This window comes from Antedon mediterranea, chromosome 8 (genome assembly GCF_964355755.1).
Source record: "Antedon mediterranea chromosome 8, ecAntMedi1.1, whole genome shotgun sequence".
NCBI lineage: Eukaryota > Metazoa > Echinodermata > Crinoidea > Comatulida > Antedonidae > Antedon > Antedon mediterranea.
In genome coordinates this window covers 27,226,793-27,251,314 of record NC_092677.1, presented here as the reverse complement: position 1 = coordinate 27,251,314, position 24,522 = coordinate 27,226,793, and the positions used below count along the sequence as shown (strand labels likewise).

The 24,522-nt window shown below is 35.6% G+C and overlaps 4 protein-coding genes across 6 annotated transcripts; 3 read left to right on the top strand and 1 right to left on the bottom strand.

Annotated features, from left to right (window-relative positions):
• The first annotated feature begins 11 nt into the window (after positions 1-11).
• LOC140057398 (neurotrypsin-like) lies at positions 12-4,563 on the top strand. Of its 3 annotated transcripts, none has more exons than XM_072103043.1 (6): positions 12-35; positions 579-718; positions 968-1,297; positions 1,547-1,858; positions 2,340-2,669; positions 3,118-4,563. In XM_072103043.1, exons 2-6 carry the CDS (start codon positions 661-663, stop codon positions 3,435-3,437), a joined length of 1,350 nt encoding a protein of 449 aa, XP_071959144.1. In that variant the 5' UTR covers positions 12-35; positions 579-660; the 3' UTR covers positions 3,438-4,563. The 3 variants fall into 3 exon arrangements, with proteins under 3 accessions (XP_071959144.1, XP_071959146.1, XP_071959145.1); XM_072103045.1 differs by having other exon boundaries at positions 13-35; positions 980-1,297; XM_072103044.1 differs by lacking the exon at positions 12-35 and adding an exon at positions 40-93.
• A 172-nt stretch (positions 4,564-4,735) lies between these two features.
• Positions 4,736-8,083, top strand: LOC140057400 (RNA-binding protein 42-like). The gene is made up of 7 exons (XM_072103048.1): positions 4,736-4,894; positions 5,298-5,617; positions 5,930-6,133; positions 6,436-6,654; positions 7,328-7,425; positions 7,542-7,638; positions 7,946-8,083. The coding sequence occupies exons 1-7, from the start codon at positions 4,812-4,814 to the stop codon at positions 8,056-8,058; spliced, it is 1,134 nt and encodes a 377-aa protein (XP_071959149.1). The 5' UTR covers positions 4,736-4,811; the 3' UTR covers positions 8,059-8,083.
• A 417-nt stretch (positions 8,084-8,500) lies between these two features.
• On the bottom strand, positions 8,501-13,897 carry LOC140057395 (uncharacterized). The gene is made up of 9 exons (XM_072103038.1): positions 13,766-13,897; positions 12,115-12,508; positions 11,887-11,975; positions 11,297-11,546; positions 11,116-11,204; positions 10,816-10,940; positions 10,224-10,420; positions 9,077-9,754; positions 8,501-8,861 (listed from the first exon to the last, which is right to left on the bottom strand). Exons 1-9 carry the CDS (start codon positions 13,798-13,800, stop codon positions 8,607-8,609), a joined length of 2,112 nt encoding a protein of 703 aa, XP_071959139.1. The 5' UTR covers positions 13,801-13,897; the 3' UTR covers positions 8,501-8,606.
• Positions 13,898-14,280: 383 nt separating this feature from the next.
• On the top strand, positions 14,281-24,499 carry LOC140057394 (mitochondrial inner membrane m-AAA protease component AFG3L2-like). The gene is made up of 14 exons (XM_072103037.1): positions 14,281-14,559; positions 14,849-14,999; positions 15,168-15,451; positions 19,312-19,380; positions 19,657-19,781; positions 19,935-20,105; positions 20,238-20,340; positions 20,551-20,842; positions 20,979-21,108; positions 21,312-21,409; positions 21,502-21,728; positions 21,945-22,145; positions 22,471-22,665; positions 23,595-24,499. The coding sequence occupies exons 1-14, from the start codon at positions 14,407-14,409 to the stop codon at positions 23,814-23,816; spliced, it is 2,421 nt and encodes an 806-aa protein (XP_071959138.1). The 5' UTR covers positions 14,281-14,406; the 3' UTR covers positions 23,817-24,499.
• The last annotated feature ends 23 nt before the right edge of the window (positions 24,500-24,522 follow it).

The following is a 24,522-nucleotide window of genomic DNA, read 5'->3' as shown; positions in this document are numbered from 1 at the left end:
TTCACTCTGACTAGGAGAATGCACTTCCTCAACAGGTAGGCCTAGAGACTAGCCTACTACCCATTTTACTTGAAACTACTTTCTATACACAATGTGTGTCATACTAATATAAATTTAATAATATCAATAAGCTTAGTTAGGCTAGGTTAGGGCCTACTTTTTAAATTTGATTTAAAGTTATGCCAAACTAGCCTAGCCTAGGCCTAGGTAGTAGTAGTAGTAGAGTAGGCTAGCTAGAGGCTAGGGCCAGCCAGCAGGCCAAGCCTAGGCCTACCTTTTTAGTAGCTAGGTAGGTATGGCCTTAGTAGTAGTATAGGACCAGACTAACTAGCTAGCCTAGCCTTCTTTAGAGAGAATATTATATATAGGCTTGGTAGGCCTAGCTTGTGAGGCTAACTAAGCTGGTGGTGACTCTCGGTGTGTCTACTAAGCCTATCGGATCCCCAGCCTGCCACTCATATTTAGCTTAGTAAGTATAGGTAGTAATAGTATACTTACTATGACATGGCGGTTTGTATTTATTGTTTTTGTGGAAAATCAAAGTTTTTTTAATTTACTAATAATTTCTTATTTTACAGTTTTAGTTTATTCAAGATTTCTGCAAACTCTAATACTGTACACATGGTGTAGTCAGCAGCAGCAGAGGGATAGAGAGGCATAATGGTGGTTTGTAGAAAGATTGTGTTCTTATTGGCTGTCTTCAACTGTGTTAATTCAGGTACATACGTTTTCATTTTTATCAGAATTTTAAAACTCAATTCTGCTCATTAATATGAATATTTTCTTTACCATGTGTAAATAAATAAAAAATCATTACGGTAGGCCCTTATAAATTCCTAAAGTATTTAAATACAATACTATTCAATTTTAAAATAAAAAGATAATTTTAGGATAGTTTCATCAAAGTGGTCAATTTTGGTCTGTTCATGTGTTATATATGTGTTTTTCAATTGAAATAAAATCAAAGAATGTTATTTAGACTTACCGGTACTCGATCTTCGACTTGCCGCTGGAGATACAAATTTCTCCGGACGTGTTGAGGTATACTACCAAGGGAGATGGGGAACAGTTTGCGACGATTTGTGGAAACCAGAAAATTCTATGGTGGTATGCCGCCAACTAGGTTATGGTGATCCTGTATCAACTTTCACGCTCGAAGGCAATTCTAGTCAACCTATATACTTAGATGAGGTGGATTGTAATGGCATAGAGGCTACACTTTCATCCTGTACATATCAACCAATAGGAGAGCACAACTGTCGTCACTATGAGGACTTAGCAATTACCTGCTCAGAAGGTATTCGGTCAATCATTTAATCGTGATAATGAGACACACCTATCACCAAGAATGGTATAACCCTCCAGCTTCCAGAACAACAACAAAAAATCCTGAATATATTTTCATGCTAAATCTCATCCCCTAATGTAGATTAAACAGAATTGTATAATCCCACCTCCTCATTTAGTTTGGGCAGCCCTTGTTGTCTCCAAAAGCTGTTGCACAAATTGACACAAAATTGTTACAAATAATTGTTTCACATTTTAGGGAGAACAATGCCTCGTCTTCGAGATGGAGTCTATTCAAATTCCGGTCGACTTGAAATGACTTACCCCAATGGAGAAGTGGGACGAATATGCAACGATACAGTTTGGACAGTTGAAAATTCACAGGTTACTTGCAGAGAGTTAGGTTACAATAAGGTTGATACGTTGAACAACACAATATCAGATGGTAATGCTGATTATAAGTACAAGTTTGACTGTGGTGGGTTTGAGGATCATCTATGGGACTGTGGTCCTACACTTGTGAATGACAACATCACCTGTAATCCTGTAAAATTGCAATGTTCAAATGAGGGTGAGTGTAAACCAACAAGTTTTGATAAAAATGGCGTATGAAATACTAAAGGCCGACTCAGACAGCATCGTCTTGTCGGAAGAAAATTATACATGTTTAATGTTTTATCAACGACCTAAAAACCACGCCCGACACTATCTCAAAACGACTTGTCTTATGATTTAATTTAGACAGCAACGACGAGTCAAGTCAAGAAGTTTGTTTGTTTTTTTTAGCCATATTTATTGAGGGTGATCCATCCAGCAATTGCTGATAATTAAGGACCCACAAGACAAACATACACAAGATGCTCTACATAAACAAAGTCTTATTACAAGTCTTTGGGAGTGGAGTTGTAATTTTGTCCTTGGAAAAGATCCTGACATGTGACGGCACTTGAACCCAGGACCCTTGGAGTGGTAGCCAAGCATCATAACCACTAAGCCACAACTCCACTCCTAATAATGAATAATGATTATAATCTTAATATATATCTTTGTAGATGAAGATCAAGGATATGAATCAGTACGTATAGTTGGAAATGGTAATAGGGGTCGTATTCTGGTGGACCTTTTTGGTGTTTTGGGAACAATGTGTTCTCGGCACTGGTCGCAAGAAGACTCGGAGGTTGTTTGCAGACAACTTGGCTTTAAAGGAGCTGAGGAAGGACTGGTGGAAGCAGGGGACTATTCACCATTTCACAAGTTTGCATTTCAATGTACTGGTTCTGAACAGCATTTGAATGACTGTTACATTAACACAACTATCTTGCCACATGAATGTTCAAGGACTGATGTGGTTGCAATCGTATGTCAAACAGACGACCATGGAGGTAATTTATGATAAATATACATACTACTTTTATTTTAGAAAAACAGAAGTTGGTGCTGAGCACAGTTTGTGCCGCTTTTCGAAAATAAATGCCAATTGTGGTACAGATGCTATTGCATTGCTGGTCGGATTTTATACATTTTTGTTAAAAAACCGATTGAAGATGGATGTATACAAATAATTTCATTTTAATCTATTTTTCATATTCCTCAAAGATTACAGCTTCATACAATGCCATAATAATAACTGCTTCATTTGTTTATCATCTCAAAAACAGAAGTTGGCCACAATGGAAATAAGTTTGACCTTTGGTTACTTTTTTGTGTTACCCTGAATTCATTCTTTGTATTTTTTTTTTTATGTTGTGTTATTTTATGAATTCGAATAAAGAAAAAAAAAAAAAAAAAAACAAAAAAAAAACAAAAGACTTACTTTTCCTTCATTTCTAGGTTCAGGATTCAGTGGGTTCATTATTATTCCAATAGTGATTGGTATAATATTTTTTAATGCGTGTTGCAGTAAGCGGCGTGCTTCTCAACGCGGAGCTCCTGCAGCTACACCTTCACAACCACAACCCACAACACCATCTGCACCTGATTTGAATGGTACAGCAGACCAACCAATGGTAGCGGATTTACCACCGTCCTACACCAATGTTATAAATGACCCAAATGCTTATAAGCGCCCGGACGATAACCTAACACCGCCCCCAGCGTACACAAACCTACAGTTTGACTTCAATGAACAACATACAACAAGCAATCTGTAAAATCTTTCATGAATTGAGTAACATGAAACTGGAACCGAGTAGCCTCCTCATAGAATCTTTCATGACTTGAGTAAACAAGTAACTAGAACAGAGTGGCCACCTCAAAGGGCTAGGTTAGGCTAGGTTAGGCCACCTCAAAGGGCTAGGTTATGAACCTCCTATGCAATTTACAAAATGCAAAATCTATGTCGCTCTGAACATGAAGAAATAAGTTAGTTACCCAACTTATTTCTCCATGCTCTAATCAACAACATCACCTCCTCTAAACATATGCATCTAACATTTTGGAGGTTTTTACTAGTAATTTAATTATTTTCCTATTTTTAAATAATATTAAAATCAATATGATTTATTATATTAATATGTAATATAATAATAATATATTAATTTGTTATAAAACCTTTTAATTTTAGGATAATTTGAAATGATATTTGCATATTCAATAGTTAACACCTTGAAATTATAATTTATATTTTAAAAGATGGTAAAGATAATACATGGTATATAATATTTGGCAAACTATAACATTTATAAAGAAACCAAATTTAAAAGGTATTAGTGATTAGCAAGACTAATCATAATAGGGTAGGTTTACAGTGTATTGTGTGTATCCAAAATGGAGATATAATATTTTAGAAATATTTAAAACTCCATGAACTAATAAGGTTATGGTTTTACAATTTGTATAAAGTAATACTAGATATTATTGTGTTTATATTTAATTTAGTAAACAATTATGAAATTGTTCATATATAGGTGAATACAAGTATTTTCTGTTAGATATATCAATATATTTTAATGCAATGTTTTTGATAAACTATATAGATATTTTATAAAAATGTTTACCAAAAATACCTCTTTTTTTATTTACTTCTCATTTTATTTATCTGGACTATCTAAACAAAAATGTCTGTATTTGATACAATACTAAAAATAGTTATACATTAACTTGAATGTTGAATGTGAAAGAGGTTACAAATGAATGTGCAAATGCCTTTAAATTCTGAAATCATTCCATAGACGCACGACAGTAGGTTAAGTATCAATATTATGGGTAATGTGCAACTACTTTTTTATGTACTGTACTTTTCTATTTATATAAACATTAAAGTAGACTTATGAGGCAGTTTTGTTTCTTTGTGTTTTTAGTTTTTAATTATGTACACAACAAAGGAGGGGGAGGGGGGAAAGGGCCTTGTGAGAGGAGAGAAAGAGAATTTGGTTTGTCTCCCTCTATAGTTCTACAAGACGCCTTTGCGATGCATCATTGATCAGCCGGCGAGACGCGATATTTTTCCATAGGATCTCTCACTCAGATCACACACGACACCACACACATCGACGTTAGGCCTGCGTTTGTAAAACTATATCAACATGGACAATAACTACTGTGACACGGGCCAAAATCAAATGTTTGCGATGGACAAGATGAAAGAAATGGAGGAGGAGATGAACAGGTACCCATTTTTTTAAAGTTTGGCATCTAGGTATGGCCTAGGCCTATATGATAAATAATTAATAAGCTGAATGCTAGGCCTAGTACTAGTAGGCCTTCTTATGAACCCTTTTGTCCCCTCATAAATAGGTACTCGCCCAGCGTTCATAGCCTGTGCTATGCCAATGATGTCGGCGCCTACCAGGCCTAGTATCTACATACAGTAGGTAGAGTGGCCGGAGAATTGAGAGATTTTAAATTGAGTACAATTGGGATATCCGATGATTAAATTAGTTAAATGTATTGTTTTTTTAATAATAATTTACTAGTGTCGGTCCTTTGGCCCATCATCATGGTTTCCATTTTTTTGGGTCATTTTGGCTTTGCAACAAATTTGTACTAAATAAAACGCTTGTATCTTTTAGGTTTGAAGAAGAGCTAGATCAAGAGTCTGTTGATGATGGCGTAGTAGCTAACAACCAGCATCAGGATGGTTGCCTACAACCTCCTTTCCCTGGATTTTCACCGACTCCAGCTAGTAATCATAACACAGGTCAACCGGACAGCTTTCCGGTTCCTACCGGATTCCAACCACGACAAATTCCCCGCATGTCTGGCCCACCTGGTGTAAGAATGGGTGGGCCACCTGGTATGAGAATGGGTGGACCACCTGGAATGAGAATGGGAGGACCACCTGGAATGAGGATGGGAGGACCACCTGGTGTTGCCTCAGGTCCAAGACAAAGTAAGATTCATTTTGTTAATATTGTTCACAATGTACAGTGGTAATTGCAGATATTCCTCATGAAACAAAATAACACAATAAAGCTCTGTTTACACTATCCAATCTTATGACAAAAAATGTGATGTGCCCATATATGGACATGATGATGTAATGTCACTACCATATTTGGGCACATCACACATTTTTTTGTCAAACTAGTGTAGACAGGGCTTTAAACACACGGAAGATGGGAGAAATTCATTCATGACTGAGTTTTATAATATTTCAATAAATATATTCAATTCATTTGAAATAATAATGTTTAAATTTCAGTGAATTTCATTCCTCATCAACTGCATCGTGGCCCAGCGCCACATTTGATGCCGCCAGGAGTTGGACGGATGCCAATGCACATGAAGCCTAAGACCATATCTGCCGCACCGACGGTGTACTCTGCAAAACCAGTCAAGTTTAACACAGCCGATAAGAAGGAGGAGAAAAATAAAGAGACGCCCTCTGTAGCCGAGAAGACAACAGGTATGGTGAAAATTTGCTATAAATGCATTAAACATGTTGTTCTAAATTTTTTTACATGAATGGGTTTCATAAAATCTATAATGTAATAAAATGTAAAAACTCTAGATCGCCTAGCTCCACATTTATTTGAAACAAGCATTCAAGAAAAAAAAACAAGCATACATTTACAATAAGATAAATGGTAACCAGAATAGAAGCTGTTTCACCCCCTCCCCCTCTTTCATCTGTTGGATACCTTCTTCATTAAATCGATTGATCGTCCTTGCATGAACATACCATGACATGATATTTTTTTTCTGCAGGGCCACCACAACCTACACAACCCCAACCACAACCACCAGTGAATACTTCCATCATGTTTCAGCAAGCCATGATGCAACAACAAATGCACCAACACCACATGCAACAACCATCAACACAAGAAGCAGCCGCACCATCAAGGAAGGCAAAGAAAAAGAAGTTTGTCCGTACAGCAGCAGGCCAGAACTGGGAGGACGAAAGTCTACAAGAGTGGGATTCAAGTTAGTATTGCTTTTTAGAAACATCATCATTACTTGAAGTATCAAAATAATAATGCCATGACAACAAGACATTGGTCTTATGTACATATATAAATATGTGTACAACTACCACCAATGGGGTTGCACTTTGAGCGTGTGCTCCCCATTTTGACAACTAAAATGAAATGTACTTTTTTGAAAAATCTGATTGCTGAACTTCATCAGTTCTTCTATGAATGGGTGACTTTTGTGAGCAGGAACACTAGTAGACCAAACCCAGTATCGTTTTGATTTAGATCATTCAGGAAATTTCCTCATGATGAAATCTTGGATCCGCTCCTCACAGCACAGAACATTACACTATTCAGAATGGTGTGCAATGTCAGGGGCGGTCGCAAAACTATTTTAAGGGGGTTGCCCACGAGTCCAGGACCGTAGATAACGAGTTTTTGCGAATTTTGTTAAATTACACCCCTAGATGGCCGGAAATGGTACTATCGCACAGAGTGACAGAAAAAACATTTAGTATGAAATTAAGGGTGTTGCCCGGGCAACTGGGGCAACCCCCCTGCGTCCGCCCCTGAATGTGATGGCCAAGCTAGGGGCCTATCCCAACTTCCAGTAAACCAATAATCATATAAAATTGATATTTAAATTTTTGAATAATTTTACTCCATTATTTTTTTTTTATTAGGTGATTTTAGAATTTTTTGTGGTGATCTTGGAAATGAGGTAAACGACGACACATTGGCGAAGGCGTTTAATAGATATCCATCCTTTTTAAAGGCAAAGGTTGGTTCATTTTGCTTTCACTCAAATGTGTAAGAATAGTAACACCTATTAATAATATACATACTTGGACCAGTACTGAACGAGTACATGCTACCTATTTTGTTAACTTATTTTAGGTTGTACGAGATAAAAGGAACGGAAAGACTAAAGGCTATGGCTTTGTAAGTTTCAAGGATCCAAATGATTTTGTTCAAGCCATGAGAGAAATGAACGGTAAGTAACCAATAAATCATCTTGTGATGTGCCCATATTTGGACATGACGTCATATCACTACCACATTTGGGCATGTCACTACCATATTTGTTGTGTACATCACATTTTTTAGTCAAACTAAATTGATAGCGTATACAGAGCTTTTGGCCCTCCATAGGCAAGGAAACAAAAGTTGCTTCAGTTAGATTTTAAATATTTTGCTTGATATGCAGGCACCATATTAGATCACTTTAGTTTTCAAAGTAATGTTGTTAATACCAAAGATTCTAGAACAACTTACATAAATGTGATATTTTTTATTTGCAGGAAAGTATGTCGGTAATCGACCAATCAAATTGAGGAAAAGTATGTGGAAGGAACGTAACTTAGAAAACTCAAAAAAGAAAATGAGAGAAAAGCAGAAATTGGGACTAAGGTGACAAGCCTATTGGAAGTTATCAGTTGAGATTGGGACAGAAGTGACAGTTAAATAAAGCCAGACAGCATCTAATGTTACAACTAGCAGAATAGCTGTTTTAATTTGCCATCATTTGAAAACAACGTTTTCCTAGTAAAAGTAATAAATATCTTTGTTGGACTCTGCATCCCTGGCTATCTGTAAGTTTATCTTAGAAAAACAATGCTATAACTTATTAACTTTTTAAGCCTGTTGTTGGATAACTTTGGTTGTAGGTGAAAGAGTTTTCCTTTTTACTGTACATGCTAAGAGAAGTGTATATAATAAACAATTGTACAAACGTGTAGTGTTTCTACTTTATGTGCTCTCTGTGAAACTCCACTTAAAAAGTATGTTAAAGTCTGATGTGGTGCAGAGAAGCAGTGCTACAGTTCCCGAATATTATAATATACAACCAGGAAAATTGATACGTCCTCATCTTTTACAAATCTGAACTTGAAATGGAGAATACATACACATTAACACCTGTGTTTCATTTCAGTTTGAAATCAAGTGCATCAAAATCAATTGTCATGTATTTTCAAACTCTGCTAACCTTTTATCTATTTCCCTCAATTCTTCATCAAATATTTCTCGTTTTTGGCGTAGTACTTGTAGCAATTCATCGTCTGAAAATTCACCACTGCTGTTGCCATCGGATACCGAACCATTGACTACCTCATTCCTAGAGTCTTGTGTGGAAGAATGCATGCTGGGTAGACTGTGCACACTCGAACAGGGTGATACGCTTTGCTTGGGTGTTGAAAACAGTCGATCACCTACTACCTGTAATAATGAATGTTTATGAGTGTAATCATCTTTGTTCAATAGTGCATACCATGTGACCAACAATTGTCCAATCAAATGACAGGAATTTATATAGGGGTTATATAATATTGTATATTAAACACTGTTTAATGGACATTACATGCATTCTTTGTTATTATTATTTTTCACTATGCATTTATTAGATGCTCTGCTGCCAAGAAATTCATACTTACTTTTCCAATCATAGATGTAATTGGAGAAGATGGTACACCAATGTGGTGATCTGGTGTCTCAGCCTGACTTACAATAGTGTCATCAAAGAGGTCAACGGAATCTTCCATTCCCGTTTCGTCCTGATGCAATGGTACAGATTTATTCCGTTCTATTCCATGGCTCGTCTTATATTGTTCTTTTTCTATTGCACTGTATGTTTCTTTCTGTGTATCAATGCTCCCGTCTTTAATGTCAGTTTCTGCATCATCTAATTTATGGTTTTGTGGTTGCGGTTTTAAATGGGTTTCTTTGGTATGTTCATGATGTGTGACATCATGACATGGTATAATATCACATGACATATGCAAATGTGGTACAACACCTGGTTTACCATGTAAATAATCTTTATGTTTTGGGCTCGATATCTGGACAGGTAAAACATCATGTTTGTCAGCAATTTGAACATTATTTTCAGAAAACTGTGCTGAATTCCTGTCAGGTGATTGATTTAATTCTGACCTGGCTTGAGACATTCCATTTGTCTGGGTGGCAATAGTTTGTGGTATGGGATCATTACCAGTATGTCTAGTTTGGTCTCTTGATGGATAAGATAATCTCAACCCGGATACTTGCTCCTGATGTCTTAATCTTTCTCTAAATTCAGATAACTTGGAATCTACTCCATCTTTCCTTGTTTCCTGATATGAAATAAAAACAGATAAACTAGATTACTATTAATTGTGGCCACAATGGAATCTATTATATCTTTCAACTTTATGGATCTTCTATGTTGTTGCGGATAGAATAACAGAAAGCAACTCTGGGGTAAAAGCAGGCTCTCTCTACACTTTTGAAGTAGCAAGATTTTACTGATATTAAGCATGACTTAACCTCTGTCTACACTCTAACTAGTGTGATGTGCCCAAATATGGTAGTGATATGCCCAAATATGGTAGTGATATCATCATCATGTCCATATATCACATCATCATATCATAGCACATCACATTTTGTTGTCACATAAAGTTAGATAGTGTAGCTTAAAAGACAGCAAAGCTATGCCAAGAGGGAAGGGAAGCATTAGAAGTGATATTCTACATAACACACATTCAAACAAAACAAATACAGTATCATAAAGTTTGTAAGCAAAGATAAGTCAGCTCTTACAGTAACAGTACGGCCTGGAATATTCACCCTTGAAGAAGGTACAGATATTGGTTCTTTCCACATTGCTGGCCTCTCTCTGGCCTGCTCCAGCTTACGTCTTAATCGCCATTGATACAGAATATCATCTTCTGGTGTGGACTTCCTCATTGACGCTTTAAAATTATTCTGAATGTGTGGTTCAACTGGGAGACGATTCACTATAGATAAACAAACACTATTATTTCTTAAAAGATTTTTAACGATGAATATGTAATAAAATTTATACAATTCTTATTTACAACTAGTGATAAGTTGAGGAAAACCTGAAAATGATAACTTTATGTTACCTGCCAATTTACATCGTAAAGTAATTTCCCGATTAATCGTAATCAAAAACGGTACTGGGATTGGTCTACTAGCGTTCCTGCTCCCAACCAGTCGTCCATTCATAGAAGCCTTAATGAAGTAAGCCTACCTGGTGGTGGTCATAGAACGGGTTCTCTTGCATTGTTTTGTTGTTTATGTCTTTTACTTTGGAAATAACTAAGTATAAGATCTTAATTCCAGAGCAGAGTATATACCTGACAGTAAAATGGTAGAATCTATGACTTACTGTTGTTGTACTCGGGTGGTACAATGTGAAGGGATGAAAATGGATGCTGTGACTGAGTAGAAGAAGGAGCAAACAGATTTCTGGGATCACATTTTACGATGCTTTCATCAGAAAAAGTTGTTTCACTACAGAAGAAAAAAAACCAGAGGTAATGAAAACTTTACAAAGCAGACACACTTAACTCAATAAATATTTAAGTAGTTCCCTTGAATTGTATTCACTTAGATACAAGATTTTTTTAAATTTTAAGCCTAAATGTGAATGGTGAATACCAGAGAACTTAAAATCAGAGATACCAACCTTCTTTCAATGAGGGCATTTGCTCTATGTTGTATATCTGCAGTATGTCTATCAGTAGAATGTGGCGCAAGAAATGAACTTGAATCACTCTGGAAATTAAAGTGTGAAAAGAGTAAAAATAACAGTGTCTTAAAAATGTGGCTACCTCATTCTAAGCCTCATAAAAATAAAAACTACCTACCTCATACGGACCCCCGGGTGTCATGTATGCATCCATAGAACCAGATGTCCTGCTCCCTTTCATTGAGGAATCTGAAGGCCTAGCTTTTGCAGGAATTCTCCTACCTCTACTTGAGTCCTCATCAGTTGGGGTGGATGTCTGGAATGATGTTGAATCATCGTGGTGAAGCCACCAGAAGTCTTGACTTGTCTTCTCTCTTTGCCTCTCTTGACGGCTGCGTGGTTCAGCATATCTAAACCGATCTATATACCTAACACATAGAAATGTTTGTAATATACTGATTTAAATCCAACGATTTTAAAAATACTTTCAAATGACTTCAATTACTTGTTTCCAAATTACTATAATTATCAAAGGCTTATTTAATAAAGGATGAGGTAAAATGAATAACAGAAATGCTATCAAAGAAAATAAATAATTGTTTACAGTTTTACAGTAAGTACAAACATTGAATTTTAAATACAAAGAAGGTGGTACGTCCATTGGGGTGGCATCAAGGACAAATAAATAAAAACATTTTCATAGTTATTTAGTTTGGTAGTAAGTTAAGTACAAAGAATGAATTTTAAGAAAAAAAAAACAAATGATACCTTGCGATAGTTGGTTTCTTCTTATCTGAACCGTCAAACAAGTTGCTGGACTTGGATTGCTTCCACGATGGCTGACCATTCATACTGCTCTGTTTCACAAAAATACAGAAAAAAAAAATATCAGATATATCAGAGATGTCAAATATTACACTAGTTAAATTTAAGAATTTGAGATTGAAACTAAAGTTAGTTCATTTTTCTGGTCTACAAACATATATAGTGCCTTACTTGTTCCGAGATAAATGGTCTGGCAGAAAAGTCCAATGGTAATTCTTGGTTGGAAAGTGGTTGATATTTTGCTAAACCTGTAGTTACTTCTGGGCTGTCTAAAGTTGATGGAAGTTCGCTGCTTGGCCACGATTCTTCAAACTTAGATGAATTATTACCAGGTGAGGGCGTGTCATGAGTCGGCAGTTCTCGAGTGATATATGCATGACCTTTGTCAAGGAATGTTTTTTCTTTTGGACTGACTTTCTTGGATTCTTTTGTCGTTTTCTTCTGCTTGGACTGTTCCGCTAGATGTGATTTAATTTTTGTTTCTTTCTCCTTTGTTGTTAGGACATTTTGAGTAGTTGGATGATAGTGCGACGAAGGCAATACTGTTTCAGCAAATGGGTCGTTCCTATAAAGAATAAAATATATAATATAAAATGTATGTAATATGTTATGTATACGCCCGAGTTTGCACTCTTTTGACACAATGACAATACTTTTATTATGATAGATAAATATGTTGCGGTTATAGTAGGCCTACTAAATGGCATAACCAGCATCCTCTGGCATGACCTAACCTAGGCCTAGAAAGACCACAAGCTAGCTTAGTATAGATGTTATGCGCGATTTGAACGATTTGCGCAATTTGAAATTGCGCAAAAAAATCCTTGCGCAATTTCAAATTGCGCAAAGAATTCTTGCGCAATTTAAAATTGCGCAAGGATTTTTTTGCGCAATTTCAAATTGCGCAATCAACTTGCGCAATTTCAAATTGCGCAAGAAAATCTTTGCGCAATTTTAAATTGCGCTGCACAATTTGTAAATTGCGCAAGATAGTTCTTGCGCAATATGACACCTTTGCGCAATTTGAAAACGAACTGCAAATTTTCAAATTGCGCAACAAAATTCTACCAGACAATCGGTATTATAATAATTTATTGGAAACTAAATAACTCAAAATAAAACATAATAAATGCGCTGCGAAGATAACATGTGTATAATAAATACATAACATTTATTATTACAATTAAATAATATTATCACTGTAACTTGAAATAAATCAAAATAAATGTAAAAATTAAGTTTTTAATATTAGTTTAAGCTAGGCCATGTAACCTAGTCAGTATCAGTAGTCCAGACCCTAGCTAGGCTAGAGTAGTATAGCCGGCCTCCCGCGCCGCGCCCGCCTGGTGGAACACCACCGCTTCGTTTTCCTTCGTCGGTTCTTCGACGGTATGCTAACTTATAACAATATTTGCACTACTAAAATAAGGAAATGCGATATTTATCTTTAATTTTGAATCATTCTTAGAAATTACTATAAAAATATGGGTGTGCATGATTTCACAATCTGTCGAAAAACCTTGCGCAATTTGCAGATTACTTGCGCAATTTGCAGATTACTTGCGCAATTTAATACGTTGCTTGCGCAATTTGAAACACATGTTTCAATTCAAATTGCGCAAGGATTTTTTTTGCGCAATTTCAAATTGCGCAAATCGTTCAAATCGCGCATAACATAGATATCCTACTCATCATTTATTACTACCGTAATAAATAAATGATCGCTATCGGCCTGGCCCTCTAGCTAGCTAGCTGGGTAGCCTAGCTAGTTAGGCCCTAGGGTAGGCCTACTCTACTAATAATATAACTACCTAACACACACCTTTTTGTATTTTGTGTATAAAACAACGTATTCATTATTTGGGAAATCTAGGCTAGACTTATTTATGCCAGCTCCTGTTATTTGTTATTCAATTCTCCCGCTGTTGTCCGATTGTTGTTTGGCACAACTAACTGTAGTGAAATAAAAACATATTCAACAAATATGGCAAAGGTGTGTGATGTAATGTTACATCATAGTGTTTATAATTGACAGTGTATTATCTAGAAGCCTATTCTGCCTTTGTCATAAAGGTATAAACGTATAATACAGAAAATACTATAAAAATCATTAAATATTATTTAGAAAATGTTTAAATTGTTGTAAAAACGTAATTAATAAATCAGGCGTATTTGGCGTACCATAGTATGACGCTCAATTATTTTTTTCACAACATTGAATTTTCCGGGGAAAACATAAAATTTTCCGGGGAAAACATAAAATCTTCCGAACCGCCACGAATTTTGTAAATAATAAATTATTAATTTTCATATTTGCCCAGTCATCTCGATGCCTGGTGATCCATGAAAACGGAGGCCTAGCAATAACTGCAAATAAAAATCACAAATTCATGCTTTTTATGCAATTAATGTAAGGCACAATATGAACAAGTTGTTAACTTATATTTCAAATTAAAGGTAAAAATGGCATACCGAAGCAAAAATGTTCAGTTTCATTTTAAAAGATGTATAGAAACCACTCGCCAGTTATCTGCAAGAAGAGCAATCCAGCACCAGACAAGGCCGCCAAGGGCATCGTATGTACGTGGGGAATCTCTACCGATAGCTGCTAATGTGGTAAGCGAGGCCTAGCCTAGACGACTTTACAATACCGAATTAGCTATTATATTTATTGAATAACTTGATTTATTGGGAAATTATAATTGGACTGGAGAAGGCCCACACTAAACTGATTTAATTCAAGCAAGGAAGGAAGGGGTTCCAATATAGTAAACTAGATTGAGATGAGATGGTGCAATTCCATTTATGAATGATGTTCCGACAGTGCATAAACATATGATATGTACTATCTATTTTATTTGACAGGATTTTATGAAATTTTATAAATCATTATTTTTTAATAAAGCTTGGTAGTGAATCTTCTTTATTTGGATTCGTCTTCAATTCATCACAAGTATCAAGTTTATTAACAAAATGGAAAGCATTCTGCTCAAAACCACCCAAAGGTTTTGAAAAGTTTTTTCAAGGTGGAAATAAGAAGGCCCCATCAAAAAAAGGTAAGGTAATTTAAAATGAATCCCCATGTTATGATAGCCAATATCATGTACATTATTACCATTATTATAATTTATATACTAATTACGAAATAGAATAATTAATATAATAAATACAAATTAATTTTAACACTTAAGATTATAAAAAAACACAATTTCTTTTTTCTTTAGATGTTCCAAAAACAAACCCAAGTAGAAGCAGTGATCCAGCAAACAAGTCAAGCAAGAAAGAAACCGATTTTTGGAACACACTATGGAGCGGAGGCGGGTCCCGCGCAGGGAGTGGCGGTGGTGGCGGAAAAACACCCATTGATGATAAAAACAAACAGCAGTTATTAATAAGTATGGCAGTGACAGTGGCAGGCGCTGTAGGAGTAGGATGGATGATGATGGGAGGATCAGCTCATGAGATCACGTGGAAAGAATTTGTTAATGATTATTTAAATGCTGGCCAGGTAATGACAGGTTTATAATACCATATATACCATTTAGGCAGACTTCTACCTATTATGTACATTTAAAATCAAGAAGTCTGTGGAATATTATACATTGAAAACTATTCTGTGTAAAGATAAAACAAACTGATCATACCTGAGCTCTCTAGAAGACCAGTCTTTGATTTAAGAGGTTACCTAGTATAAATAAATAACAAATTGATCATACCTGAGCTCTCTAGGAGACCAGTCTTTGATTTAAGAGGTTACCTAGTATAAATAAATAACAAACTGATCATACCTGAGCTCTCTAGGAGACCAGTCTTTGATTTAAGAGGTTACCTAGTATAAATAAATAACAAACTGATCATACCTGAGCTCTCTAGGAGACCAGTCTTTGATTTAAGAGGTTACCTAGTATAAATAAATAACAAACTGATCATACCTGAGCTCTCTAGGAGACCAGTCTTTGATTTAAGAGGTTACCTAGTATAAATAAATAACAAATTGATCATACCTGAGCTCTCTAGAAGACCAGTCTTTGATTTAAGAGGTTACCTAGTATAAATAAATAACAAACTGATCATACCTGAGCTCTCTAGGAGACCAGTCTTTGATTTAAGAGGTTACCTAGTATAAATAAATAACAAACTGATCATACCTGAGCTCTCTAGGAGACCAGTCTTTGATTTAAGAGGTTACCTAGTATAAATAAATAACAAACTGATCATACCTGAGCTCTCTAGGAGACCAGTCTTTGATTTAAGAGGTTACCTAGTATAAATAAATAACAAACTGATCATACCTGAGCTCTCTAGGAGACCAGTCTTTGATTTAAGAGGTTACCTAGTATAAATAAATAACAAACTGATCATACCTGAGCTCTCTAGGAGACCAGTCTTTGATTTAAGAGGTTACCTAGTATAAATAAATAACAAACTGATCATACCTGAGCTCTCTAGGAGACCAGTCTTTAATTTAAGAGGTTACCTAGTATAAATAAATAACAAATTGATCATACCTGAGCTCTCTAGAAGACCAGTCTTTGATTTAAGAGGTTACCTAGTATAAATAAATAACAAACTGATCATACCTGAGCTCTCTAGGAGACCAGTCTTTGATTTAAGAGGTTACCTAGTATAAATAAATAACAAATTGATCATACCTGAGCTCTCTAGGAGACCAGTCTTTGATTTAAGAGGTTACCTAGTATAAATAAATAACAAACTGATCATACCTGAGCTCTCTAGGAGACCAGTCTTTAATTTAAGAGGTTACCTAGTATAAATAAATAACAAATTGATCATACCTGAGCTCTCTAGGAGACCAGTCTTTGATTTAAGAGGTTACCTAGTATAAATAAATAACAAACTGATCATACCTGAGCTCTCTAGGAGACCAGTCTTTGATTTAAGAGGTTACCTAGTATAAATAAATAACAAACTGATCATACCTGAGCTCTCTAGGAGACCAGTCTTTGATTTAAGAGGTTACCTAGTATAAATAAATAACAAACTGATCATACCTGAGCTCTCTAGGAGACCAGTCTTTGATTTAAGAGGTTACCTAGTATAAATAAATAACAAACTGATCATACCTGAGATCTCTAGGAGACCAGTCTTTGATTTAAGAGGTTACCTAGTATAAATAAATAACAAACTGATCATACCTGAGCTCTCTAGGAGACCAGTCTTTGATTTAAGAGGTTACCTAGTATAAATAAATAACAAACTGATCATACCTGAGCTCTCTAGGAGACCAGTCTTTGATTTAAGAGGTTACCTAGTATAAATAAATAACAAATTGATCATACCTGAGCTCTCTAGAAGACCAGTCTTTGATTTAAGAGGTTACCTAGTATAAATAAATAACAAACTGATCATACCTGAGCTCTCTAGGAGACCAGTCTTTGATTTAAGAGGTTACCTAGTATAAATAAATAACAAACTGATCATACCTGAGCTCTCTAGAAGACCAGTCTTTGATTTAAGAGGTTACCTAGTATAAATAAATAACAAACTGATCATACCTGAGCTCTCTAGGAGACCAGTCTTTAATTTAAGAGGTTACCTAGTATAAATAAATAACAAACTGATCATACCTGAGCTCTCTAGGAGACCAGTCTTTAATTTAAGAGGTTACCTAGTATAAATAAATAACAAATTGATCATACCTGAGCTCTCTAGGAGACCAGTCTTTGATTTAAGAGGTTACCTAGTATAAATAAATAACAAACTGATCATACCTGAGCTCTCTAGGAGACCAGTCTTTGATTTAAGAGGTTACCTAGTATAAATAAATAACAAACTGATCATACCTGAGCTCTCTAGGAGACCAGTCTTTGATTTAAGAGGTTACCTAGTATAAATAAATAACAAACTGATCATACCTGAGCTCTCTAGGAGACCAGTCTTTGATTTAAGAGGTTACCTAGTATAAATAAATAACAAACTGATCATACCTGAGCTCTCTAGAAGACCAGTCTTTGATTTAAGAGGTTACCTAGTATAAATAAATAACAAACTGATCATACCTGAGCTCTCTAGGAGACCAGTCTTTAATTTAAGAGGTTACCTAGTATAAATAAATAACAAACTGATCATACCTGAGCTCTCTAGAAGACCAGTCTTTGATTTAAGAGGTTACCTAGTATAAATAAATAACAAATTGATCATACCTGAGCTCTCTAGGAGACCAGTCTTTGATTTAAGAGGTTACCTAGTATAAATAAATAACAAACTGATCATACCTGAGCTCTCTAGGAGACCAGTCTTTGATTTAAGAGGTTACCTAGTATAAATAAATAACAAACTGATCATACCTGAGCTCTCTAGGAGACCAGTCTTTGATTTAAGAGGTTACCTAGTATAAATAAATAACAAACTGATCATACCTGAGCTCTCTAGAAGACCAGTCTTTGATTTAAGAGGTTACCTAGTATAAATAAATAACAAACTGATCATACCTGAGCTCTCTAGAAGACCAGTCTTTGATTTAAGAGGTTACCTAGTATAAATAAATAACAAACTGATCATACCTGAGCTCTCTAGGAGACCAGTCTTTAATTTAAGAGGTTACCTAGTATAAATAAATAACAAACTGATCATACCTGAGCTCTCTAGGAGACCAGTCTTTGATTTAAGAGGTTACCTAGTATAAATAAATAACAAACTGATCATACCTGAGCTCTCTAGGAGACCAGTCTTTGATTTAAGAGGTTACCTAGTATAAATAAATAACAAACTGATCATACCTGAGCTCTCTAGGAGACCAGTCTTTGATTTAAGAGGTTACCTAGTATAAATAAATAACAAACTGATCATACCTGAGCTCTCTAGAAGACCAGTCTTTGATTTAAGAGGTTACCTAGTATAAATAAATAACAAACTGATCATACCTGAGCTCTCTAGGAGACCAGTCTTTGATTTAAGAGGTTACCTAGTATAAATAAATAACAAACTGATCATACCTGAGATCTCTAGGAGACCAGTCTTTGATTTAAGAGGTTACCTAGTATAAATAAATAACAAACTGATCATACCTGAGCTCTCTAGAAGACCAGTCTTTGATTTAAGAGGTTACCTAGTATAAATAAATAACAAACTGATCATACCTGAGCTCTCTAGGAGACCAGTCTTTGATTTAAGAGGTTACCTAGTATAAATAAATAACAAACTGATCATACCTGAGCTCTCTAGGAGACCAGTCTTTGATTTAAGAGGTTACCTAGTATAAATAAATTCAAATACAAAATTAAAGAAGAATATAAAAAATCAAAGATGATGACTGTTTATAGACTGTTTAATGAATAACTCAGAATTTCAAATTTTTTTACTTTAACAATTTTTCAATTTATTGAAAGTATGTGTTTGTTTCTTTAGGTTGAAAAGGTTGAAGTTGTAAACAAGAGATATGTTAGAGCTTGGCTGAAACCAGGACATTCAAAAGGGGTAAGGTTACATTCAAGTACAGTTATTAGGGGACGCCTAGGGGTTCAGATCATAGGAAAGAAGCCATGTAGTATTAAACATGGGATACAGTATTGTGGCAGTATTTAACTAGTTCCTGCTCCTGAGTGGGTCAGAGTAGAACAAGTTCAACCACCTCTTAATCCCTTCTGTTACTGGTCTGATAGTAATTACAGTAACAAATGATATCTCCTTGTATAATTAACTTTTTCAATTTAAATATTTCTATACTGATTATCTTCATTTTGTTGCTTTCAGCGTTATGTTTATTTCAATATTGGTAGTGTTGATACCTTTGAACGCAATTTAGAAACTGCTCAGGAAACGTTAGGTATTGAACCAGCCAATCAGCTGTCAATACTCTACAGCACAGAGAGTGATGGGTAAGTTTGTGGTCCTAGATTGGTAAGTTGGTGGTCCTAGTTGGGTAAGTTTGTGGTCCTAGACATCAAAGAGGCTTATAAACTGATTGAAGACATAGCTGTATTGTGTGTGATAAACCATGTATCATTTTTGTTTTCTCTATTACTCTCTAGGTCGTTCTTATTGAGTTTAATACCCACGGCCCTCATCATCGGATTCTTCTTCTATATATTTCGCAATTCAGCGGGAGCAGTTGCCGGCAAAGGAGGCAAGAAAGGAGGAATATTTGGTTTTGGTGAATCTACTGCTAGAATAATTAAAGAAGATGTTGGCATCAGGTTTAGGTAAGAAAATGCATAAAACGAGTGCAGATGATGGTACCAAACACCTGCATGAAGAGAATCAAGGTAGATTATCTCCATACTATTACAAACTTGTCATTTATTTCATTATTAGTTGTTGCACTATTTTTACAGGGATGTGGCAGGTTGCGAAGAAGCTAAGCTGGAAATTATGGAGTTTGTTAATTTCCTTAAAAATCCTCAACAGTATTTGGACTTAGGTGCTAAAATACCAAAGGTAAAAACGATTTTAAATCTTTTAGATTTAAGCTACTTTGCAATGGCTTCTCAAGATTATCTGTATTTAGATTACTTAAGCTCTGTCTACACTATCAAACTTTATGTGAAAAAAAAATGTGATGTGCCCATATATGGACATGATGATGTCGTATCACTACCATATTTGGGCACATCACACTGTTTTTGTCAATCTACTGTTTGTTTGCAGGGAGCAGTGCTATCAGGCCCTCCAGGAACAGGTAAAACATTGCTAGCAAAAGCAACGGCAGGTGAAGCTAACGTTCCGTTCATCACCGTCAACGGTTCAGAGTTCCAGGAGATGTTTGTTGGTGTCGGTCCATCACGTGTACGCGACATGTTCGCCATGGCACGTAAAAATGCTCCGTGTATCCTATTTATTGATGAAATTGACGCAGTTGGTAGGAAGCGTGGTAAGGGTAACTTTGGAGGTCAGAGTGAACAAGAGAACACCCTCAACCAACTTCTGGTGGAATTAGACGGTTTGTATTTCTACTTTTGGACATGTTGCATTACACGCTTCCATTTTTAATTACCAAAATGTAGTATTAATTCTAAAGGTTCAGTTTGGGTTTCGGGTAATAAACACAAAATAAATTATTTAAAATCATCTTTTAGGCTTTAATACAACAACTAACGTAGTGGTGTTGGCCGGTACCAACAGGCCCGATATATTGGATCCTGCTCTACTCCGTCCAGGAAGATTTGATCGTCAAATATATATCGGTGCACCAGACATCAAAGGAAGGTATGATTAGTGAATATCATTGCATATGTCCATTCCAACAATTTGGCACACATGGCGTATACTTTGAATCTATGAACAAAAATCAAAATGCCTGCTTGTGTTGTAAATGAATACTTTTAAAAACAAGACAACTGGAACAAACTTAGGAGTAAGAAATGTAATCATTGTCAGTTTTATTATCTTCATTTTCTTCATATTTTCAGAGCTTCCATTTTCAAGGTTCATCTGAAGCCATTGAAGACAAATGTAGATAAAGATGCAAGCAGCAGGAAGCTGGCTGCATTAACACCAGGATTCACAGGTAATGTCAAACCTCTATCGACAACAATTACATGAGAGAGAGAGAGAGACAAATGAGAATAAATGGATGCTAACCATAGATTGTAATTTTAGGAGCTGATATCGCTAATGTGTGCAATGAAGCTGCCTTGATAGCTGCCAGGTTTGGCAACGATAGCATTCTGGGAAAACACTTTGAACAGGCCATTGAAAGAGTTGTAGCTGGCTTGGAAAAGAAGACACAGGTGTTGCAGCCCGAGGAGAAGAAGACCGTGGCATACCATGAAGCAGGCCATGCGGTTGCAGGCTGGTACTTGGAGCACGCTGATCCACTATTAAAGGTAAACAATAGACTTACTGCATCCTTGCATTGACACAATCATAAGTACAAACAATAGACTTACTGCATCCTTGTATTGACACAATAATGAGTACAAACAAGGTGTAAATAAATAAAAATAAATAAATATGGACCATTAAAATTTAATTTTAAGTAGCTCATAGGATATAAAACTTATGCTTAAATCTGTTAATGATATACTGTATGTTCTTAACAGGTTTCCATCATACCCCGTGGTAAAGGTCTAGGTTATGCTCAATACCTCCCCAAAGAGCAGTTTCTATTCACCAAAGAGCAGATGCTTGACCGTATGTGCATGACATTAGGAGGACGAGTCTCTGAGCAAATCTTCTTCAACAGGATTACGACGGGAGCGCAGGATGACCTGAAGAAGGTCACGCAGGGTGCATATGCCCAGGTCAGTCAATGATGATTTTGTTATTTCTTCTGGTATTACTGTATCACCATGGAGCTATCAATGAATCTGGTTGTTATGTTTCCTCTCTCTTCTCCTAAAAAGTTTTCCATCATTCAGACATTACGCTTTCCACATTTGTTTCCATAATTTTCTGTTTTGGGCAAGATGGTTTGTTATTGTGCTAAATTCTACATTTTTCCTTTCTTCCTTCCAAATCTTTTTTTATTTTGTTTATCTAGTTTTATTTTGGTCTTCCTGGTGGTCGTTTTACTTTTGATAATTAACAAATGATAATATGTGATAGTAACGGTCTTGAATCTTATAGGTAGTCCAATTTGGTATGAATGAAAAGGTAGGCAACGTATCGTTTGATCTTCCACAACAAGGAGAGCTAGTGATGGAAAAACCATACAGCGAAGAAACAGCACGCCTCATTGACCAGGAAGTTCGTAACCTGATCAGTGATGCATACAATAGAACAATGGATTTATTGACACAACATAAAGAAGATGTTGAAAAGGTAAATAAAAATTGTACTCACAGAAGAAGTCCTTTTTATCTTCAAAGCCCTGTTACCGTCGAGGCATTGCTAGGCCTTCAGGTAATGCTAACGTGGATCAAATTCCAACTTTGCCGTTGTATTTATAAGAAAATACTGGTGATACTAAGTCAATGTGTGGTGTTACAGTACTACTGTCATTCGTTATGTTGGTACTAATGTAACGTGTGTTGGTACTAATGTGACGTGTGTTGGTACTAATGTGACGTGTGTTGGTACTAATGTGACGTGTGTTGGTACTAATGTAACGTGTGTTGGTACTAATGTAACGTGTGTTGGTACTAATGTGACGTGTGTTGGTACTAATGTAACGTGTGTTGGTACTAATGTAACGTGTATTGGTACTAATGTAACGTGTGTTGGTACTAATGTGACGTGTGTTGGTACTAATGTGACGTGTGTTGGTACTAATGTAACGTGTGTTGGTACTAATGTGACGTGTGTTGGTACTAATGTAACGTGTGTTGGTACTAATGTAACGTGTGTTGGTACTAATGTAACGTGTGTTGGTACTAATGTAACGTGTGTTGGTACTAATGTAACGTGTGTTGGTACTAATGTAACGTGTGTTGGTACTAATGTGACGTGTGTTGGTACTAATGTGACGTGTGTTGGTACTAATGTAACGTGTGTTGGTACTAATGTAACGCGTGTTGGTACTAATGTGACGCGTGTTGGTACTAATGTAACGTGTGTTGGTACTAATGTAACGTGTGTTGGTACTAATGTAACGTGTGTTGGTACTACTTCTCCTATGATGCTACTAAAACTTAAGCACTTCTTCTCGGTTCTAAATAAAACAGAATAAACATAAACTAATAGGTGGAATAAATAACTAAAATTTTTAACCTCTATTGTCTGAAACAATTCATTTTAATTCTTGTGGACAGGTTGCCAAAAGATTATTAGATCAAGAAGTGCTAAATAAAGATGACATGGTAGAACTACTCGGAAAAAGACCATTTACTGAAAAATCTACTTATGAGGAATTTGTTGAAGGAACGGGGGGATTTGAAGAAGACACGTCGTTACCAAAGGGATTAGAAGGATGGAATAAAACGCAGGATAAGACAGCGGAAGAAGAAGGAGGAACGCAAAGTGTGCCAACTTAACTATAGTTCTGAGAATTTAAATAAAATGACTGCTATACAAAAACATAGTGTTTGAATAAAGTAATTTAAAGACGTCATATGCTGTACAAAGGGTATCACTGCTAGAAGGGAAATGGAACGAACACAAAAGAAAAATCGACACAATAATTATACTTTTAGTACAATAATCTAGTATTTGTAATTAAGATGATTAAATACTGTATTTATCTGCTGTAGGGTAAATAAAAAGTTTGGAAAAATATATATATAGTGCCCTCTTGTTTATTAAAATGTAATGTTACAAGTAGAATGGGGAGAATATACCTTTTTTAGTCACACAGCAATATTATAATAATTGAATTTGTAAAATTTCATATTTGTTTACAAAAAAAAATTTGTGAGGGAAAATTGTGACAAATAGTTAATGGGAAAATATACTCACACATTGTTGGCCGAGTCATTCAACCATGTCTAGTTTGCATACTTTCATCTTGTGTGTGGAATTGTCCAAGCTGCCAGCAGAATAATTTCCTTTTTTCCAGCCATCTTCTCTCACTTGGTTAATTTTTTTAAACGTTCATATTTTGGGTGATTTTTTTCTCACTGAGAGCTTAGGAAAAGATTTCAAAAAATGTACAAAACTTCAGTCAATTTTAATTTTCTAAAAAGGATTGAGCCTAAATGAACAACATGACTTAAAAAATATTACACAAAAAGTGAAATGCTG

What these genes read in the sequence shown, in the direction of transcription:
- LOC140057398 (XM_072103043.1), top strand. Translation starts at nt 661, where the DNA reads ATGGTGGTTTGTAGAAAGATTGTGTTCTTATTGGCTGTCTTCAACTGT. An exon ending in CTTCAACTGTGTTAATTCAG is followed by an intron (nt 719 to 967) that starts GTACATACGTTT and finishes ATAAAATCAAAG; the next exon opens with AATGTTATTTAGACTTACCG. An exon ending in TCAAACAGACGACCATGGAG is followed by an intron (nt 2,670 to 3,117) that starts GTAATTTATGAT and finishes CTTCATTTCTAG; the next exon opens with GTTCAGGATTCAGTGGGTTC.
- LOC140057394 (XM_072103037.1), top strand. Translation starts at nt 14,407, where the DNA reads ATGGCATACCGAAGCAAAAATGTTCAGTTTCATTTTAAAAGATGTATA. An exon ending in ATTATTTAAATGCTGGCCAG is followed by an intron (nt 15,452 to 19,311) that starts GTAATGACAGGT and finishes TTGTTTCTTTAG; the next exon opens with GTTGAAAAGGTTGAAGTTGT. An exon ending in AACCAGGACATTCAAAAGGG is followed by an intron (nt 19,381 to 19,656) that starts GTAAGGTTACAT and finishes TGTTGCTTTCAG; the next exon opens with CGTTATGTTTATTTCAATAT.
- LOC140057395 (XM_072103038.1), bottom strand. Translation starts at nt 13,800, where the DNA reads ATGAATACGTTGTTTTATACACAAAATACAAAAAG. An exon ending in CACCCGGGGGTCCGTATGAG is followed by an intron (nt 11,205 to 11,296) that starts GTAGGTAGTTTT and finishes TTTAATTTCCAG; the next exon opens with AGTGATTCAAGTTCATTTCT. An exon ending in AATGCCCTCATTGAAAGAAG is followed by an intron (nt 10,941 to 11,115) that starts GTTGGTATCTCT and finishes TTTCTTCTGTAG; the next exon opens with TGAAACAACTTTTTCTGATG.
- LOC140057400 (XM_072103048.1), top strand. Translation starts at nt 4,812, where the DNA reads ATGGACAATAACTACTGTGACACGGGCCAAAATCAAATGTTTGCGATG. An exon ending in TGTAGCCGAGAAGACAACAG is followed by an intron (nt 6,134 to 6,435) that starts GTATGGTGAAAA and finishes TTTTTTCTGCAG; the next exon opens with GGCCACCACAACCTACACAA. An exon ending in TCTACAAGAGTGGGATTCAA is followed by an intron (nt 6,655 to 7,327) that starts GTTAGTATTGCT and finishes TTTTTTTATTAG; the next exon opens with GTGATTTTAGAATTTTTTGT.